At 49.7% G+C, this 21288-nt stretch overlaps 1 protein-coding gene across 2 annotated transcripts in view; it reads right to left on the bottom strand.

Moving 5' to 3' along the window:
* TG (thyroglobulin) overlaps nucleotides 1–21288 on the bottom strand; it is a 254995-nt gene that overhangs the window by 183243 nt on the left and 50464 nt on the right. For both annotated transcript variants that reach the window (XM_078441635.2, XM_078441636.2), the window contains exons 21-25: nucleotides 20712–20861; nucleotides 15754–15924; nucleotides 8705–8821; nucleotides 8060–8175; nucleotides 4514–4622 (exon numbers count right to left, since the gene is read on the bottom strand). In XM_078441635.2, the coding sequence (XP_078297761.2) occupies nucleotides 4514–4622; nucleotides 8060–8175; nucleotides 8705–8821; nucleotides 15754–15924; nucleotides 20712–20861 (663 nt within the window). The remainder of the gene's footprint in view (nucleotides 1–4513; nucleotides 4623–8059; nucleotides 8176–8704; nucleotides 8822–15753; nucleotides 15925–20711; nucleotides 20862–21288) is intronic.

The raw sequence follows: 21288 nt of genomic DNA, 5'->3' as shown, positions 1-21288 counted from the left end.
GTGCCCTGCCCGCTACCACACGCGCTTCTGTGCTTCCAGCTCGGGCCGGGCGAGAAGCTGTGACGCTGAAGTCACATCGGTCGATCTACGGTTTTCCCGGCACGTCAAACGGCAGGTGCATACAGCACACGCAAACACAGCGGAGCGCGGCTGCAAGAAACACGGTAGGGTACGCAGCGCCTACCGGCCAACGTTCTTCCTCTGGCCACCGTCTCTGCCTCCGAAGCGACAATTCCAATTCTCCCCTCCCTAACTCGGCAGACTCCCCCCTTCCCTCCTCCCTCCCACATCAGGCTACGTGGCTCTTCTAGCATTTACTGAGGCGTCGCTCTGCAATGGATTCGATGTCTTTTTAAAAATTGTGCTAGCATTTTAAATAGGATTGTGATAGCTTCTGTCAGCCCTCAGCTAAAAATGGCAAGGTTTGGGTTTTGCCTGTCCCTCACTCCAGTTTTCCCATAAGCCCTGTTATTTTGAGAGCATCATTGTGCAAAGACGAGATTTTTCAGGGAGGGATATATATAGATCTACGGCCAAAATGTCTATCCTATTATTATGTCCCTTTCACACGTGAGGCAAGAGAGCCTGAACGAGTGAATGGTCCTGCCTGGGTTTACACAGCTGGTGGGTGGCAGACGGAAGGCCTTCCTCATCCTGACCTCCCCTCCACCCTGCCGTTCACCAGGACTTAACCGACTCAGGCCCCCGGAAGTAGTGGAGAGGCTCAGAGTGAGGAACCCGGGAGCACAAGCCTTGGAATGAGACAGATTTGGGTGCAAATCCTTGTGGCACCTCAGAGCCTCAGCTTCCCCTTCTGTACAATGGGGATGACAGCGTGTCATCCTCCTGGATGTTGAGGGGATAAAAAGATAGACCGTACATAAACGGGTTGAGCAACGGGTCTGCCACTTGGCTGATGCTCAGCATGTTCCAGGTCTCCAGAAGGCCACATCTTCTGCCCCCTCACATTGCTTCACTCCGCCCCTTCTGCCTGACCGCCCTGTCACTGGCTGAGCCTGAAAAGCCCCAGCCCATCCTTGTCACCAAAACCCAGCTTCATTTCAAGGCCCCATCTCCCTGATTTTTACAGTTAGAATTCGTTTCTCCCTCCCTAGATCTCAAGGCTCCGTCATCCTTCACCCCGTATTTAAGCTACTCGAGACAGTGTCTGCTTCCGTAACCGGCTTGAGACTCCCCAGAGCCATTCCCTGCTGGCCAACCCTATAGCCGCCGGCCATACGTGACTATTTAAATGTCTATTTCAGTTCTCCAAAATTCATGTTGCAGTAGCCACATTCCAAGTGCCGGTGGCCACGTGTGGCCATTTTGGACAGCAAGGGTTTATAGAACATGCTCATCGCTGAAGAAAGCTCCATGGGACCGTAGCCCTGGACTGTAGGGCCATCTCTCAGCCCCACCCCCGGTATCCGCCATATTGCCCGGCACCGGGGACCTCCTGCCCTGAGGTCTTCATGTAAGTGCCTCTTCTTCCTTCCGCCTCAGGTCTCCGTTCCAACGTCCTCTCCTCCGAGGCTCCTTCCCTGGCCAACCTCTAGCAATTAACGTTTTTCTTTCATTTCCTCTTTAAGTTGTCATAAAATATATGTCACATAAGATTGACCGTTGTAACCATCTTAAGTGGATACTTCGATGGCATTCGTACCTTCACACTGTTGTGCAATCGTCACTCCCATCCGTCTCTATTATTTTGCCTCAGCCCAAAATGAAACTCTGCACCCATCCAACACTGACCGTCCATCCCCTCCCCCGTCCCTCGTAACCACTGTTCTACTTCCTGTCTCCGTGAACCTGACCGCCCTAGTAGCCCATGTCCGTGCCTGTCTTGACCCAGTGCCCTGTTTTATTTTCACGAAAGCGCTTAGAACCCTCGGAAATGATCTTATTGCTGGATCGATTCCTTCCCCAGTCATTCTGTCTGTTTGGTTCACAGCTGCGTCCACAGTGCCTGCCAAAGTACATATCCCGCCTCAGTAAATAGTTACGAAAAGTGCCAGTGCCGAGCTGGTCCACACGAGGTCGAGTCCTAGACAACAGAGCAGGTCTGGGGGAAGTCTCAGAGCCGGAAGAGGTCATGCCCTGAAGTCCCAGGTTCCACCCTGACGCAGGGGCAAGGTGCTTCCTCTTTCTAGACCTCTTCTGTGAAACTAGGGAGTTGGGCTAGGCCATCTAGAAGGAACCTCTGAGCACTGTCTTCCTTCGATTCTGAAAGATCACATGGCTTCTCCTCCACGTTCCCAGCCACAGCTTTTAGGTGCATGGAGACAGAATGGTACTGGGAGATGGACCAAGGTGTCCCGTCTTCCAGGTCGCTTAGGGTCAGGTGTGTGAATGGATGTGCTTGCCTACCTACTAGGCACCACTGACACGGGAGGCTTTCAAAAGCCACGTATATCCCTCCTCAGCTGTGACATCTTACGCCCTTTACGGCACGCAAACTAAAGAAGCTGCTGAACATCCCTTCTGTGTTTGCTCTCCTAGGAAGCAGAACGTCTGTGTCTGTGCATTTCCTGCTTCAAAAAAAAAAAAAAAAAAAAGTAGGGGGCTCCTGGGTGGCTCAGTCGGTTAAACGTCCGGCTTCGGCTCAGGTCGTGATCTCGCGGTTTGTGAGTTCGAGCCCCGCGTCGGGCTCTGTGCTGACAGCTCAGAGCCTGGAGCCTGTTTCAGATTCTATATCTCCCTCTCTCTCTCTGCCCCTCCCCCACTCATGTTCTGTCTCTCTCTCTCTCTCTCAAAAAAAAAAATAAAATAAACATAAAAAAAGTAAAACAAAACAAAACAAAAAAAGCAAGAAACACACTGATTTAGTTTGGCAACAAGGAAGAGTCTCCGTTTCCCTTGCAATCGGAGATGAGGAGAAAAAAAATAAGAACAAACACTTAGAAAGAAATACAATCACATTAAAAAAAAATGTGATGAAACTCCAAGGGTTGGTTTTAAAGAACATTTTGGGGAGGGGTTACTTGTTTTATTTTGGTTGTCCTTTTTAGACAAAAATAAAGTCTCTATGTGCTGTTATTTTTTGTAATGGATAAAAAAAATAATTGGAATAAACACTGGGGCAGGAATTCTAGTCCCCCCTGGCCACAGATGAGAGAAATCTCAGCTCTGCTGAACTCCACTCTCCCAGGGAGCCCTCCCCTAAGACAGGACGGAGGCATTAGGGGAAGGAAGGGCCAGAAGCAAAAAGCCACACGCACTTGTCTCTGCCATGGGCTGCAGACCGTGCGAGGCCAGCCGAGGCCTTGGGTCCGGACTGTGGCATCGTCTCCACGTTGCACAAGTCTGAAGCTGCTGGGAGCCAGGCCACCTGAGCTACAGATCTGCGAGAATGGCAGGCCTGCCACTCCCCAGTCCACCCCCAGATCCTCAGTCAGGCCCCCTGGGCCGCCTTCTGGTTTGTGCCCTTACCTCGGGTCATCAGGAAACGTGTCAGCAAGAACAAAGTCGGTCTGAGAAATCTGCACCTGCTATGGACCATGCTCTACCAGCACAGGTCACCTCACCCCAACCTTCCAATCTCCTTGCTTCACTTGTGACTCCTCCTCTGCCACCGGAGAACTGGAGGCCCAGAACGTCAAGGACCTTGGCCACAGCTAGTAGGTGGCAGAGTGGGGTCAGCCCAGGCAGGCGAGCTCCAGTGCCCTCACCCTTAACCGAGTGAGGGAGGGCCCGGGGAGCAGGGGCCAGCCATGTGCCGCAGCTCATGGGGAGCCTAGCTGTGGCCCAGGGCTCCCAGCCTCTCTTGGCCCTGATGGAGGCGAGCAGGACAGGGCAGAAGAGGGCGGGCTTCCCTGTCCCCGCTCTGTGAAGCCACGTAGGGGAATTCAGACACACTTGGGGTCTCACCCACTTCCCCAACTGATTAACAGTAAGACCTTGTGGAACTCTTTTAATCTCTCTGAGCCTCAGTCTCCTCATCTGTAAAACAGGGGCTATGATCCCTGTTTCGCTTTCCTCGAAGAATTTCTATGAAGGTGGATGTAACAAGTCTAGGGAAGTGAGCTGTAAACTGAGAGGATATGCCCTTGCTACTCAGCCTGAGGCCGGAGGACCAGGCCTCCCCGAGAGCTTATTTGAAAGGCAGAATTACTGACTCAACATCCGCATTTTTACGAGCCCTCCAGGTAATATGCATGCGCCTGCAGCTGTAGGAGGCCCCGGTTGGTGAGGGAGACAGTCCTTGGAGGTTTTGGACCCTTGTGAGAAGGTCTGGTAACTTCTGGGGAGGGTGGAGACCAACGGGAAGGGAAGGCGTGAGAGGGGCAGCTGCAGGGAGCTCGGAGTCCACACCCCTGCTGGGGATGCTCCCCGCTCATCGCTCATCGACACCCCTTGTGTCTGCTCTGTGACTTAGTTCCTCACCTACGGAGGAAGCCTCCCCGTCCCGACAGTGCGGTCCCCTCCCTGAACTCGCCCTGCCAGGAAGCGGCTCTAAACACGAGTGTCAAGTTAAACCACCCAGGCCCCAAACCACCTAGCTCAGCCAACCTACCCTTTTTCAAATACACAGCCGGAGAGTCGGGAGTCCCGTTCCTCACTGTCACCTGGCACCTAAGACTCCCGAAGCCAGTGGCCTCTGAGTTCCCCAGGGTGTCTTGATGCTGGAGATGGAAAGAGGATGTGTTATTATCCAGAGATGGTCACTGCAGTTCCACAAACATTCACCAAACTCTGACCGTGGCTAGGTGCTGGGGCTGCAAAGGTAAAAACAGACGATTCCGGCCCGTTAGTCTCTCCCCGTCTATTGGAGCACACCGACGCGGAAGCAGAAAATTCCGGCCCAGAGTGTTAGCTGCAAAGACACATGTAAGTCAAGAGGAGGTAATTACAGAAGTGGGAACGAGTAATTCTACTGAGAAAGGAGAGCTTGAAAACTTTCCCAGAACAAAAGTGAATCTGGGTGGGGTACTGACGTATGAGTAAGAGTTCATCAGTTGGAAATAAAAGAAGGGGGTTTTAAGCAAAGTAAGAGGCAGAAACGACGACAAAGAATTCTGTGGTGTTTTGGGGCTCCTGGTGGCTCTGTCGGTTAAGCCTCCGACTTCAGCTCAGGTCATGATCTCACGGTCTGGGAGTTCGAGCCCCGTGTGGGGCTCTGTGCGGACAGCTCGGAACCTGGAGCCTGCTTCCGATTCTGTGTCTCCTTCTCTCTCTGCCCCTCCCCCACTTGTGCTCTGTCTCTCTCTACTCAAAAATAAACAAACGTAATAAATAAATAAATAAATAAATAAATAAATAAATAAATAGAATTCTGTGGTGTTTTGAGGACTAGAGCCTGTGGTTCTGGAGACTGTCAGTCTCGAGAGGGGGAATGGCGGGAGAGGACAGATGCAGAAGCATCCTTCTGGGCACAGCTCGTGTCCAGTGAGGATCAAGGGAAGGTTTGTAAGCTTGGAAATGAGGTCAGACGTCCAAACGCCTTGCCATTCTCGCTAATCTCGGATCCCTCTTTCTGCCTGTTTCCAGAACTTCTGCTGGGGTTGGGGGGGCGGGGGGGGGGGGGTGGCAGGATAAATCTGTTCTCATCAATTTGTGGGTTTTTTCCCGGGGTTCTGCCCCCCTCTCAGAGGTGCCTGAGTTTCCTGGCTGTGCGGTGGAGGGATGATGGCCTGGGGAGGGGAGCAGGGCCCCCGAGAGGGAAAGGGCCCTGCACTCCTGAGAAGGGTGTGGGTGGCAGGTCCCAGACTGCAGGGCCCCCCGCCCCTGGAGGCGGTGGGGCGAGTGTGAGTTGGACGATACACCTGCAGCCGAGACCCAAACAAGGGGCTCCTGCCTTGGTAAAGGGTCCCTTGCACACCCCACACCTAACCCAGACACAAGGCTCCGAGGAGCCTGGCCCTGTGGCTGCAACACTGGGCAGCATAGACCGGCCAGGTCACTCCCCATCAATGACGACACCTGACCCCGTGTCTCGGGACAGCACCGAGAGCCCCGGGGTCCTGCAGGGGAGCCTGAGATGGCATTTCTTGCCTCCCTGTTAACAATACTAACAGCGGTGGTGACAGCTATTACAGTCACTGAGCTCTTACTCTGCGGCAGAAACTGTCGTGTGAGCTTCTCCACGTAGGACTTTACTCAATCCTCGCGATAACTGGGGTGCCATTACCACCCTGCATCATAGGCGAGGGCTCCGAGGAACCAAGGGGTGAAGGGCGGGAAGTCAGCAGTGGGGCTGGGACCCAAACCCGGGCAGCCAAGCTCCAGAGCCGCCTCCTAATAACACTTCCTGCGAGAGGCTGTCTCTCGTGGGCTAAGGAGTTGGGGGGAGAGTTCATTCCTTTTTGGCTTTTTTAGTTTTATTTTTTAATGAGGAAGTGTTTTATTTCTTATTGACTAAAATCCATACTTGTCAGGGCATCGGAGGATCCAACGACTGATAATCTCCTACTCTGGCTCAGAGGAATGCGAGGTGCTTAGTAAGCACTCAATAGATGCTATCAGCTATCTTCTGCTATCACTAACAATTCTGCAAGCCGGGTCTGATCCCTGAGGGAGAGAGGAGTAGAATTTCCTTAGATCAGAGATGCCCAGGGACCTGGCAGCTAGCTGCCCAGGGAGCACCATCACTGACTGTGACCTCCGGCCCCTCGACCACCAAGCGTCTCTGGGAGGTGTGGACAGAGGTGTCCCATTAGTAGGGTCGCTTTGACTCGGACCAGCCGAGGTGAGGGGACAGCACTTGGAAGCCCCAGACAGCAATTAAATGCAGCCAGTCTGTACTGTCCCACAGCGTTGATGCCAGCGGGTCCTGGCCGACCATCACCAGTGTCCCAGCCTATCCTCCCTCCCCGCCCACCGGCCCCCATGTCCCCCTGATACATCTGAAGGCAGGTCTGGGCCATGATAGTGAAAAAAGTAATAAAGGCACGGCCATCCTCCCCAACATGCTTTAACCTTTAAACTCAAGGGATTTAACATTGCCTCCATTGCTGTGTGTATTGTGTTAGCTTCTCGAATCCTCACCAGAAGCCTGCGAGGTCAAGCCTCCGTGTTATAGATGAAGAGTTTGAGGTGAGGAACGTGCACGTGGCCTGACAGCCCCAAACGGACAAGGTTTGGGATTCAGTCTAAGACCCCTCCCTGCCTCCTCCCTAGATGCTGCAGATATAGACCTGGCTGGAGTCCTAAAATTCAGCGGTCCACCTTCCAAGCCCCTTCCTGCAATGTTGCTTATGAACACACACTCACACACCTGCACAGGGGCATGTGCTAAGGGCAGGCAATCCACCCGTGTCAGTGATGTCGCAAAACTGCTAACAAATCGACATGCCCTTTAAAAATGTGAAATGAATTACGTGCATCCACAGGATGGACTGGTAGGCTGCCATTAAAAAGAACAAGGTTCATTTTAAAGATGGAGAAAGTTAAACATTATGTGAGAAAATCAAGGTAGAAAAGAAGATGTCGTGTAAGATATTAACACGTAAGCCAACACAACAAGATGCTCATAAACATATAGAAATTTTCTGGAAGTTTCCATGAAAAACTGGACGGTAAAAATGGAGATTTGCATGTGGTTCGGAGCCAGCGTACCCTTCGGTCCTAATTCACAGTAACGGTGAAATTGCCAGCCTTGACCTGCAGACACAGCAATTTCATGTGGTTCTAACTAATATTTAACATTTTTCTTTCTTAAGCTATAATCATATTTTACTTCTACAATGGAAAGGAATGCTGGGGTCCGGGACTCAGAGAGACAGAGGGGACTTAGGGCTCTGGACAACGTCCCTTCACGCCCAGTGCCCAAGCTGCCAGTGGGTAACAGAAGGGAGTGCTCATTGACAATCCCTCTGACCCGTTTGTTAGGAAACGATTCTGCTCAGACGGACACTCCTCGGGACAGCTTCATCCTGAGCCATCACTGGTCCACCGGGGGATTTTTCCCAAGTCTCATCACTTTGAAGAAATGGACGCAACACGGGGTCAGCTGCTGACAGTCTCATTCCACCACCTGACCAGCCTGGTGTCCATTCAATGAGAGCATGTCTGACACAGAAAGGGCGAGACGCAGAACCCCCACACAGCTGCCATGCCTCACCTGAGCAGACGCTGTGCAGGCCATGTGGTTATTTGTCCAAGCATAGAAATCACACAAGACTTCTGACCCCGCTGTGGACACTGCAAGGAAGCTGCAGGCTTCATCCAGAGCACAGTCTGTAAGCACCATGGGACAGTCAGCGTGCCTGTCTCTCTCAGGTGATGCTGAGGGCAGGTGGACACATACCCCCCCCACTGCCCCCAACACACCCAAACACACACACACACACACACTCATCCGTAACATGGATTTCAATGACCTTCAGAGACTGTAGGGTTATGAGATAATCCTTGTAAACATACATGCTCGATAAACACCATCGCTGTTATCACCCCTTTCTGGCCATGACATTGGTACAGACAGACGGCTCTCCTGACCCGGACAAATAACTCTACAAGGAACCGATGTCCGTCATTTCTGCTCCCTTACATTTAGCACAGCCATGTTCTCAGGACGTAGTATATGCATTATAAACTCTGAGGTGAAACTACGAATTGAATATACACTTGGGGGGATCGACCCATTTACCAGATGTCTTGAGAAAGTGTATTTTCTCATTACAGTTTCAGTGGTTTTATTTGATTTGTCTTTCCCAGGTCAGCACAGAGTATTTTCCCACACGCCCGGCTCCCGAGCACCCCTTACCTGTCAAGCATTGTGTCAGTGGAGGCTCAGAACCAGGGACTCTGGACCTGCCCGCCACAGTGACATCCGCACGGAAGGTCACCTTAGATTCTGGAGCCTTCTCAAATTTCTGCATCACTGAAAAGAAAGCAGAATGATGACACTGGACTCTGAAAGGCAGAAGTCGTCTCTACAGAGAAGCCAGGAAGAGTGCCAGGCCAAGAAATCACGTCTGTGTGCCTGTCTCATTCACAGTGCTTGGTCACACAAATGTCCCTAGGAGAGGAATTCCCTTTGAAAATAGTTCCAGCATGCTGCCTCATATCTGATGCAGAAAGCTATGTATTTTCATGTCTCCTTTTGCAACCTCATTGTCAGGAGGTAAGGAGAAATTTTAATATTATGCTAGTCCTTACCACTCATTTTCAATATAAATTCTATCTAAATTTATATTTTCAAGAATTCAATATAAATTCTATCTAAATTTATATTTTCCTGTCTTGATCTTTGAGTGCAAATTTTCTTATAATTATGCTATTGAAAGTTTTCCTTCCAGAAAACAATTTTTACTTCTTTCTGGAAAGAGGTAAGTTATCTTTTTTTTTTTTTTAATGTTTGTTTATTTTTGAGAGAGACAGAGACAGAATGCGAGTGGGTTAGGGGCAGAAAGAGAGGGAGACACAGAATCCAAAGCAGGCTCCAGGCTTCGAGCTTCAGCACAGAGCCCGACACGGGGCTCGAACCCACGAAGTGCGAGATCATGACCTGAGCCGAAGTCAGACGCTCAACCGACTGAGCCACCCAGGAACCCCAGAGGTAAGTTATCTTTTAAAAGACAAATAAAACAGGCACATGTGGGTTCATGTAAATCTGAAGACGTGACACGTGGCTCAGGCGTTTTCATGATAGTAGGTGTTTAAGTGACATACTAGCATCTGTTTTTCTAGCTACCATCAACATGCCTGAATTCTCCACTAGGAATGACACAGTCACATGCTCCTGGAGCTAAACAGGGGAGAAGAAATAAATATAAGATCTCAAGGCGATGAGACGCGGAACACATTCTTGACCCAGCAAAAAAGCACTGCAGATAACTCTCCGGGAATGAGACTCATTTCCAAAACCAAAAATGCCCAGAGGTGTCAGCGTTTTGCAAATAACTCTCAGAAACCAAGCCTCAAAGTAGACCAGTATTAATTTTTTGCAGACATAATTCTAAACGTTCAAAAGCACCCATTCTCTTACTTATCTGTTGCTTTATAAAACAGACCTGTGTCTAGATGGGTTTTTATCACGTCAATAAATTCAAGACCACCCAGCAACCTTTTTTCCGTTTTCGTAATAAATGCAGGGAAAAAAAAGTTTATTGCTTTTGGGATAAAGTCGGGAGAAGGGGATACTAATATAAGAGACACAGTATGTTTTAAACCTTCACAAATTCTGATGCAGAAAATAATTCTGATTTTACAAGGTAGTCCTTCCGTGTTGATCACTCAAGTTGCCAAGTTCATGTGCTTGGCCCGTAGTCAACTCCTCTGCTCTCCTCTCTTTCTCTCTTTTGCCTGTGTTTACACCCCTTGGTTATCTTGTTTGTAGAGACTGCAGGCTCCGGTCCAGCAAACACCACACAATATTCAGCCCTTTGTCCCTCAGGTGTAACTGGCACGGACAGATACTCCCAACATGGCAGGAGACTAAACAAAACTTGACAGGTCTCTCAATTTCCAGCTGAAGTCTTCCCAGAGGCTGAAAACACAGTCACTTTAGCACTCCAGGTAGACAATCTGCTGGCTTCCGCAAAAGGGACCCTTCAGGGATGAAGGTGTCTTCACACTAGAGCATTCGGTGAGGAAGCTCATTGCCAAACAGAACAGAAACAATCCATGCACTAAGTTGCCAATAATTCCATAGAATACGGAGTTAGCTGGCAAATTTTTAGACATTCTATTGGTACAATTTCCCACCTGCCAAGTTTTGACTTAGCAGATATTTACAAATGTCTTGGAAAGCATAGAGGGTCAACACGAGAGCCATTATATGTGATCATGGCTACGCGTCCGTCTCTTTCCAAGACAAGGACAATGTTCTGGGAGTACGTGAACACCTCCTAGCTGGGACTGTGACAGAAACATGAGTTTCTTGTTTATTGGGTGGATGCACTGATGAACAGATGACTGCCAAGACCACTGCAACGCCCGAAAACCTGGAGAGAACCCTATGGAGACGACACCACCCCAACAGCAGCTGATACCTCTGGGCACCTGACGTGCGATATGGAATCTCTGGTGCGGGTCAACGAAAAGCAGTATTAGAAAACTGGGTCTAGACCTCTCTGACCTCAGCCGTAGCAATCTCTTACTCGACACATCCCCAAAGGCAAGGGAATTAAAAGCAAAAATGAATTACTGGGACCTTATGAAGATAAAAAGCTTCTGAACAGCAAAGGAAACAACCAACAAAACTAAAAGGCAACCAACGGAATGTGAAAAGATATTTGCAAATACATACAGACATAGGGCTAGTATCCAAAATCTATAAAGAGCTCACCAAACTCCACACCCGAAAAACAAATAACCCAGTGAAGAAATGGGCAGAAAACATGAATAGACACTTCTCTAAAGAAGACATCTGGATGGCCAACAGGCACATGAAAAGATGCTCAACGTCGCTCCTCATCAGGGAAATACAAATCAAAACCACACTCAGATATCACCTCACGCCAGTCAGAGTGGCCAAAATGAACAAATCAGGAGACTATAGATGCTGGAGAGGATGTGGAGAAACGGGAACCCTCTTGCACTGTTGGTGGGAATGCAAACTGGTGCAGCCGCTCTGGAAAGCAGTGTGGAGGTTCCTCAGAAAATTAAAAATAGACCTACCCTATGACCCAGCAATAGCACTGCTAGGAATTTACCCAAGGGATACAGGAGTACTGATGCAGAGGGGCACTTGTACCCCAATGTTTATAGCAGCACTCTCAACAATAGCCAAATTATGGAAAGAGCCTAAATGTCCATCAACTGATGAATGGATAAAGAAATTGTGGTTTATATACACAATGGAATACTACGTGGCAATGAGAAAGAATGAAATATGGCCTTTTGTAGCAACGTGGATGGAACTGGAGAGTGTGATGCTAAGTGAAATAAGCCATACAGAGAAAGACAGATACCATATGGTTTCACTCTTATGTGGATCCTGAGAAACTTAACAGAAACCCATGGGGGAGGGGAAGAAAAAAAAAAAAAAGAGGTTAGAGTGGGAGAGAGCCAAAGCATAAGAGACTGTTAAAAACTGAGAACAAACTGAGGGTTGATGGGGGGTGGGAGGGAGGGGAGGGTGGGTGATGGGTATTGAGGAGGGCACCTTTTGGGATGAGCACTGGGTGTTGTATGGAAACCATTTTGACAATAAATTTCATATATTGAAAAAAAAAAATAAAAAAAAATAAAAATCCCACCCCATTACCGGAGCACTAAAAAAAAAAAAGAAAAGAAAAGAAAACTGGGTCTAGAATTAAAGGAAGGGGAGCTTACAATATTTCCAGGGGCCAAGGTCAGCGAGTAAACCATTAACTCCGTAGGTAAACTAAGGGTTTGCCGCAGGCAGTATAGAGAAGATGGAGGGGACCGCGAGGAAGAGACAAGGCAGGCAGTGCTGGCTCTGGAGTCGGCCCCCGTCCAAGTCCTTTCGCTGCCACCCCTCATCGGCCCTGTGTCCTGGGGCACATTTCAATCTCTGAGAGCCCGGTTGTGTGGTTGCAGGGATTAAATAGAAGAACGTGGAAAACCTGGTATATAACAATTCAGTAAGTGACAAGTCCCTTTGCCCGCCCGCCCCCCCCCCCACCCCCCCGACAAGGACACCTGCCTAAGTGCCAGGGCTTGTGAAACTGGCTACAGGACTTCTGGTGGCAGGAGAGTCCCCTTCCCTGATCACATTTAGGAAGGAATTTCAAACAGGCCCAGATAATAACAGCAATTCATTCATTCTGTCAACAAGCACCAGTCACTCTGGAATAGAACAGAAAGGTACCACTCTAGCCCCAAAGGATGATATTATCTGAATATCCGATGATATTATACTATCCAAAGGAGGCTAGAATCTGGAGAGGAGAGTGAGGTATGCAATTTTATTTTACTCCGAGAGCAATGTAGAACCACTGAAAGGTGGAGAGGGGCATTGCATAAACGGAATTGCCTTTTATTTTTATTCTTCTTAATGTTTATTTAATTTTGAGAGAGAGAGAGAGAGAGAGAGAGAGAGAGAGACAGAGTGCCGCAGAGAGGGAGGGAGAGAGAAGATCCAAAGTGGGCTGTGTTGACAGGAGACAGCCCAATGTGGGTGGGACTCAAACCCACAAACCACGAGATCATGACCTGAGCCGAAGTCGGACACTTAGCTGACTGAGCCACTCAGGTGCCCCCAGAATTGCCTTTTAGAATAATTGTTGCAAAGCATTGCAGAAAAATGGCTGCGGGGGAGACACCCTGGGGCAAGAGGACAAGGTAGGGGAGGTGACAGCATAATCCCTGTAGGGGGAAACCCAGGCCCGGACAAAGCGGGTGGAAAGGGCACCAGTCTCCCCCAGGGATACAGCTGACCTCTATACCCTTTGCTTTTTTTCTGGAAGATAAATGCCTCAAAATTAGGACTGCAATTCCACTCTCAAAGAAGAAGCTCCCCTCAAAAGCAAGCCGATTGGATTCCTAGAAGAGGCTTTTGACATGCCAGTGGGGACCCAGCTTAACATGGAAATCCTTCTGAAAATCCAGAGAGGGAGCAGTAAACTCCCTCCGAGCTTTGCATAAGAAGCCCGAGACTCCAAGACTCCAAGGTCCAATCTGGAGGCTATTCATCAGCCAGAGCCTCGGGGAGGCATCATGGAAGCTGGCAAGGCTAAGCTCTTCCTCATTAATGCTTCTGGTGCTACTGATGACACTGTCCTTTCTGCTCTGGGGGGGGGGGGGGGGGGACTCGGGGCTGAACAAAGGATCTAAGGCTTTGCGAAATGCAGATTACAATCCTGGCAGCTGAGGCGGTGACAGGGAAGCAAAGAGGAGGGGAGTGAAAATGCAAGCACTCCTGTGCTAATCCCAGATGGCCCAGAGTCGCCAGGGCCTAGCAAACGGCTCTCCCCGCCTCTCCCTCATTTGTGATGGGCAGGTAAAATCGGCCTGCCTTGTGGCCTAAGGCACCTTCCAGCTTTAACTCCCCTGATTGCAGTTTCTGCCCAAGAAAAGGAATATTGGAAAAAATAATTAGACTCTCCTTGGATTTGCAGTTTATCCACAGGGACGCACGCACACACACACACACACACACACACACACAAGTCCTTGAGAATCTTCAGCGCTTTGCCAGAGAAGGAAATGATTGTTCTGAGCGTTAGAAAATGAAAATGTCTCAGGACGCCTGGGTGGCGCAGTCGGTTAAGCGTCCGACTCCTGGTTGCGGCTCAGGTCCTGATCTCACAGCTCGTGAGTTCGAGCCCCACATCCGGCTCTGCACTGACAGTGCGGAGCCTGCTTGAGATTCTCTCTCTATCCCTCTCTTTCTCTCTCACTCACTCTCCCAAAAAATAAACATTAACAAAGAAAATGAAAATGTCCCTCTTGGATTTTCTCGAGTGTTGTATGTGATTCGCTGCACCCGCTTCCCTAGAGAGCAGATAGGCTACGTGTGCAAGTGTGTGCGTGTGAGGTGTGTGTACAAGTGTGCGTGTGCATGTGTGCAGGTGTGTGCTTAATGAGGAAGCAGATAAATCCAGGTAGAAGCAGATCAGTGTCATGGAAAGAATGGGTTTGGGGGTCAGGTACACGCTGGCTCACGTTCTAGGGATGTTATATCCTGACTAATAAGTCACGTAGACATTCACGCCTCTGTTTCCTCAGCTAAATAATTGGGGATAATAATATCTACCCCTCAGACCCACTGTGAAGTTCACCCATGACTGCCTGTCTAAAATTTCCGCAAGAGGGCCTGGCACGTAGTAAGTCCATGCACATCAGGCCCTCTCCTCACACGGAAACCTGAGAGACCCCGGCCACCGGCACCGGCTCCGCCTGGTCAAGGTTACAAAGGTAAGCCAGACCCCAGGCAGGAAGGCAACTAACTCTACGGAAAGGTAGGACAGGGTCCTGAAGACTTAGGTCAGAATTAAAGGCACTTACAGGCTGTCTCTGCCTGCTCCTTGATTAACCTGAATCTCCTCCTTGTCCTGAAACATTTATTACCTCTTCCTGTCATGTCACCCCTAATACACCGACCCCCCTGCAAGGCAGGCATTAACAGCCCCATTCAGCAGATGAGGAAACTCTTGAAGGTGAGTGGCTTGCTCAGACGACATAGCTAATGGAGGGCACCATTGAGATTAAACTAGTCCTGACCCCACTCCCATCCCACCGAGCGCTCTACGACAGGTATCGATCGGTTCACCCAGGACTTTCCCACCCATCACCTCGTTGAAGAGCTGTGCCCGGCACAGGGTGGGGCTCAGTGGAGGCTGGTTGTCCTCCTAGGATGGTTTTGTTGACCCTGACAGTGTCCCAGGAGGCAGGCAGGAGGCTGCTGGGGTGACTGAGGATCAGAGAGAGGTTGAGCAATTTGCTCTGGGTCACCCAGCAGGTAAGTTACAGAATCAGGACCGGCACTCGGGTCTTCCTACAACATCCAGCTGAGAGAGAAAAGCTGACCAGCTTTGCAGAGGCACAGCACCCACAGGAAAAGGAAACTCAGCTCGTGAATTATTTTAAAATTCATGGCTCACACACACTGAAGTATTTAGGGGTGAGGTTGCACGATGTCTGAAATTTGCTTTCCAAGGATCAAAAATAGAGAGGGAGAGAAAGAAAGAAAAAGGAAGTGGAAAATGCTAACTTTTTTTGGATCTAGGTAACAGGTATTTATTTATTCATCTTACTATTCTTTCGACTCCCATGTAGATTAAAAATTTGCAAAATAAAATGTTGGAGACAAATGCATCTCCTACTTCTCTCCCTTTCTAGAAAGCCCTTGAGAGCACATGCCCTCTCCCCAGGTACGTGGCTGATATAACTCCCAGCACATACTCAGACACTGGGATTCCGAGAGCGGGGCCTCCGTTTCCGACCACAGCAGCCTCCGTCCCTCGCTGTCCACGCAGAAGGCCCTCCCGCTGCCCCTGTCCCTCTGGCTGGCTCGGTACTGGCCGTCCTGGTCGCACTGCAAGCCCGCCTCACTCTTCTGACAGTCCGTGACACCTGGAGCGGAGAGACAGATGTACCATCACCGACGTGCTTCTGGGACCCCTCCCCTCGGGGCCCCCAGACTGCCTGTAGTTGACATCACATGTCCAAGTGACGGGTCTGATGCAGACACTCTCCAGAGTCAAACTCTTCAGGGTTCCCACCCTTTGGTCAAAGGATCTTGTCCAGGCCCCCTGTTGGGCCACTAAGACCCTGCGATCTGGCTCCACCTGTCTCACTCCATGCGCTCTGTGTCTCCACAGGGCACACGGCATTCAGTGCCCGGGGCACTCCCTCTTGCGGATACCGGACACCGCACCCCAAACACAGGCTCTGCTCCTGGGGCTCCACCTCCTGGCGCTCATTCTCCTCCAGCTTCAGTGGGTTACCCCTTCACTGCCTATCAGCCCTCCCCTCAGTCCTCACTTCCTCAGCGAAGCCCCAGGCTTCCGACATCCCACTGTTACACACTCCCAGCCACCCACACCTCTCCTCGCTGCTGGACCGTGGTTATTATTTCCATTTGTCCGTGTGAATGAACTATCCGCCTCCCCCTCAGTAGAAGCTCCAGGCCAGCAGGGACCTGATCTGGTTTTGTCCCTTATTGGATCCCAGTGCCTGGCTCAGGGTCTGACACAGGACACAAGCTCCCGCACTGCAATACCGGGATTTGTAGCGAGAAATATATATTTGGTCTTCCTCTCATTTCCGGCACAAAGCCCCTTAAATCTCCTGGCATTTCCTAAGTGGTGAAAGAGACAAAGGTGTCTTTTGTTACAGTATAGAGGTCACTTTGGGATGGCTCTTAAGGATGGAGGCTGATTGCCAGGAGAAGCAACTATGTGATTACGCCACTGAAGCTTTCGGTCCCTCTCCCTGACCTCCAATCACCAACGGCCAATGATTTAATCAAGCTCGCCTATGTAATGGAACGTCCATAAAACCCCAAAAGGACGGGGCTCTGAGAGCTTCTGGGTTGGTGAACACGTGAGAGGTGGGGGAGAGCGGTGCACCTGGAGAGGCATGGGAGCTCCACCCCTTTCCCCCCCACCATGCCCCGTGCATCTCTTACCTGTTCCTCGGTCATATCCTGTTATAATAAACTGGTAACTTCGGTGAGTTCTTGGAGGCGCTCTAGCAAATTAGTCACACCCAAGGAGGAGGCCATGGGAACCTCTGACTTATAGTCAGCTGGTCGGAAGTACAGGTAACAATCTAGACATAGGACCGGTGCCCGAGGGGGTTGTTGGAACGTCCAGTGTGTAACTTGTTCCTCAGAAGCACAGGGAGTAACCTGGGCTTTCGATTGGGGATGGGGGCAGTGGGGTCTCAACCTGTGGGATCTGGTACTATCTCTGAGAGGATCATGTCCAGATTGCTTGTTGCTGGTCTGGGGAAACTACCCCCTACACACACACACACACACACACACACACACACACACACGAATTGGGTACCAGAACCTCCCCCAAACAACCCAGTCAATAAATACTACCTGAATCCATGGATGAATAGCTCTATTCCTAGCCTTCAGCTATTTCTTCTGCCCAGAAGCCCCTTCTCCACCTGCCCCATGGCTAATCCCCACTTGTCCTTCAAGACGCAGTGCTAGCTACTACAAGATCATATAACATACATGTCCATTATATTATTAATTACACACATCATGTTATTAATCAAACGTTATGTTCTTTTCCTATCAGACTCTAAACTCCCTGAGGACAAGGAAATTACCATCACTTGTCTCCTATATACCCAGTAAAAACTTGGCACAAAAAAAGAGTGCTTAATACATTTTTGATGAATGATACCGAAAGAGAATGTCTTGACATGGTTCTCCAGGGCTGGGAAGTAGGTTCAAAAATGTTCTTTCATGAGGCGCCTGGGTGGCTCAGTCGGTTAAGCGTCCGACTTTGGCTCAGGTCACGATCTCGCGGTATGCGAGTTCGAGCCCCGCGTCAGGCTCTGTGCTGACAGCTCAGAGCCTGGAGCCTGTTTCAGATTCTGTGTCTCCCTCTCTCTCTGCCCCTCCCCCGTTCATGCTCTGTCTCTCTCTGTCTCAAAAATAAATAAACGTTAAAAAAAAAAAAATTAAAAAAAAAAATGTTCTTTCATGGCAGCCCAGAGACTTGAGAACATCTAATTTTCTATATAGTAAGACTATCAGTTATAGGACTAACCATTGATTAATTACAACATTTAGTAGAGAGATTACAAAGGCTACTTTAAAAATCTTTTTTTATGTTTATTTATTTTTGAGACAGAGGGACACAGAGCATGAGTTGGGGAGGCGCAGAGAGGGAGGGAGACACGGAATCTGAAGCAGGCTCCAGGCTCTGAGCTGTCAGCAGAGAGCCTGATGCGGGGCTCAAACTCGTGAACTACGAGATCATGACCTGAGCCGAAGTCAGACGCTTAGCTGACTGAGCCACCCAGGCACCCGGAGGAATTGAGATTCTAACAGCTATCCTAACACCAAAAGGAAACCGAGGAAATACTGTAATCACTCGGCATCACTTAAAGCTTGGCAGACTCTCCCGCCTTGTGCTTCTTTCCCATGATTCCATCTGAGAACACAGACCAGGTAAGACAACAAGCAGAACGATGACGCTGACAGTCCTGGAGGCATTCTTAGATACACACATACACAACGGCATAGACTCTACCCCTGACTCTGGAGCCTCAGCCACGGAAATCTGTTCTGTTCCTCAAGGAAGATCTCTGGGAGAGCGGGAATGATGCGACAGCCCCCCACTTCTGCATGGAGATGCAGTGAAAGCTCATCCCCAAAGCAGGATGAGGGTGATGCTTATGGTTCACCTTAAACAAGTTAATGGATTACACTTTGTTGGGGACTGAAGATTTGTATCCCTCCAGATCCATGTATGGAAGCGTTAACTGTCAACACGGTGGTATTTGGAGGTGGGACCTTGGGTGATTAGGTTTAGATGAGGTCATAGGGTGGGGTCCCCACGATGGATCAGGGCCCTTATAAAAAGAGGACGACACAGGAGATCCCTCACTCTGTATGTATGCACCAAGGAAAGGCCATAGTCTTTGAGGAAGGCCATAGTCTTTGAGGAAGGAAAGGCTATGAGGACATAGCCAGGAATAGGGCCCTCGCCAAGAACCTGACCATACTGGTACCTCGATCTTGGACTTCCTGCCTCCAGAACCATAAGAAATAAACGTTAGCTGCTGCCACCACCCCGTCTATGGTAATTTGTGTGTAGCAACTGGAACTAAGACATGGTTTATAAGCACCCTATGAGTGGGGTATCATCGGCCCCATCTAATTAATAAGGAAGTTGACATTCAGAGAAAGAAGGAGGCGTGGCCTTGGTCATAGTTCTGGGGCGGGGGCGGGAACCAACCTGGGTCTGGCTGGTGTCAAACTTCAGGCTTCTCCTCTGCTCCCTGTCATTTCTGTAGTGCCCCCCGCTCCCATAAACAAGGATCAACACATCGCATCGATCCCTTTGTAAGAAAGCCTTCCTCCAGCACTGTGATAACACTTCAATTCATCTCAAATCCATGGCTGAATCAATGTGTCCAAGCTGAGGGTGATGCCCAGATGTCAGGGACACTCTGCCTTCCTGGTGAAGAGTTTAATGTCTAGGAGCAATGTCAGACTCCTAGTCTATAAAATCCCTCTGGTTGTCTTAGAATTATCACACTATTACTACTTCTCTCCTAAAGAAACTGCCCTGGGGGCGCCTGGGGGGCTCAGTCGGTTGAGCGGCCGACCTAGGCTCAAGGTCATGATGTCACGGTTCGTGGGTTCGAGCCCCGCATCGGGCTCTGTGCTGACGGCTCGGAGCCTGGAGCCCACTTCGGATTCTGTGTCTCTTTCTCTCTGCCCCTCCCTCTGCTTGCAGTCTGCCTCTCCCTCTAAAAATAAATAAACATTTTCTTTTTAATTAAAAAAAAAAAGAAAAGAAACTGCCCTTACCAGGGAAGTTGACTTGGTCTCTTTCAATTAATCATTTTAGAATTCTAAAATCTATTCAGATCTAAAACATTAATGGTTTGCTCCGCGTTGACACTGTTTCAGATGCACAACGAGGCGAGCTGTGCGCCCTTTTGCCAGGAAAAACCCAACAACACCTAGGTGACTATCACGTAGGCCGAGCGAAATCACATGACATATGGGAAGGCCACGCGTACCGACGGTCCTGACAAATTTATAGGGCCAGAAAGGGAATGTGAGCCACAGAGTTGTAATGACTGGTAATGACTGTGGGTGGAAAATTTCTTCCATTTCTCAATCTGATAAGCTTGGCTTACAAAAATCAGAAGTTTCAGAAGCAGACAATGCCAAGATCAAAGGCCGGTTATGCCACTTATAGTGGAGGGACTCTGGCTAAATTACTTCTCTGAGCCTTAGCGTTCTTATACGCAAAAGTTGGGCCAATAATATTTACACAGAAGGGGATTTGATAGGATTTAAAACATCTGACCTAGATCCTGGCAGGGTACAGGCATACGGAGGTGGTGCCCCTTTGATCATTATGCTCTGCACCCACTGGGTCTCCACGGCCAGCAATTGTGTCCCCCTCCAAGAGACACTTGGCAACATCTGGAGACATGTTTGGTTGTCGTAACTGGGAGGGGATATGTTACTGGCATCTAGCAAGTAAGGGTCGGTGATGCTGCTAAATAAACATCCTGCCACACAGAACATGGTCCCCAGAATGAATTTTCTGTCCCCAGATTTCAACAGGGCCAAGGTTGAACCACCCTGCTGTGTCCCCATTGCGTGGTAGGGACTCTCTTTCAAGCGGGGACCTGGCGACACTTACAGTGAGTGTGGCTGAAAGCTCCAGCAGAAACGGTCGTCCTGCCCCTGGGACATGGGACACAGGCCACGCTCCCTGCCTGTTCTTGGTAGAATCCGACGGGACAGGGAATGCAGATCTCCTCCTGAAAATAACTTCCCTCAGGACACTTGACTGGAAAAGAGAAACAGAGAAATGATGTTAAAGAAAAGATCCTGGGGGCGCCTGGGTGGCTCAGTCGGTTGAGCGTCTGACTTTGGCTCAGGTCATGATCTCGCGGTCTGTGAATCCGAGCCCCGCGTCGGGCTCTGTGCCGACAGCTCAGAGCTTGGATCCTGTTTCAGATTCTGTCTCCCTCTCTCTCTGCCCCTCCCCCACTCACACTCTGTCTCTCAAAAATAAAATTAAAATGTTAAAAAACTTTTTAAGAAAACAAAGAAGAGATTCTGGCTTTACAGGTGTCACCTCGGAACACACAGGCCATGTGAAATCCCAGCAGCAGGACAAAAGCTCACTCACTGAACAAGTGCCCAGTGAGAATCGGCAATGTGTCAGACTCTCAGAGTCGAGGGTAAGCTGTGGGAAGGGTGGACGAGGCTCC

Source organism: Panthera onca, chromosome F2 (assembly GCF_046562875.1).
Source record: "Panthera onca isolate mPanOnc1 chromosome F2, mPanOnc1 haplotype 2, whole genome shotgun sequence".
NCBI lineage: Eukaryota > Metazoa > Chordata > Mammalia > Carnivora > Felidae > Panthera > Panthera onca.
The sequence above is the reverse complement of the archived record's forward strand: the minus strand, read 5'-3'. Positions and strand labels throughout refer to the sequence as shown.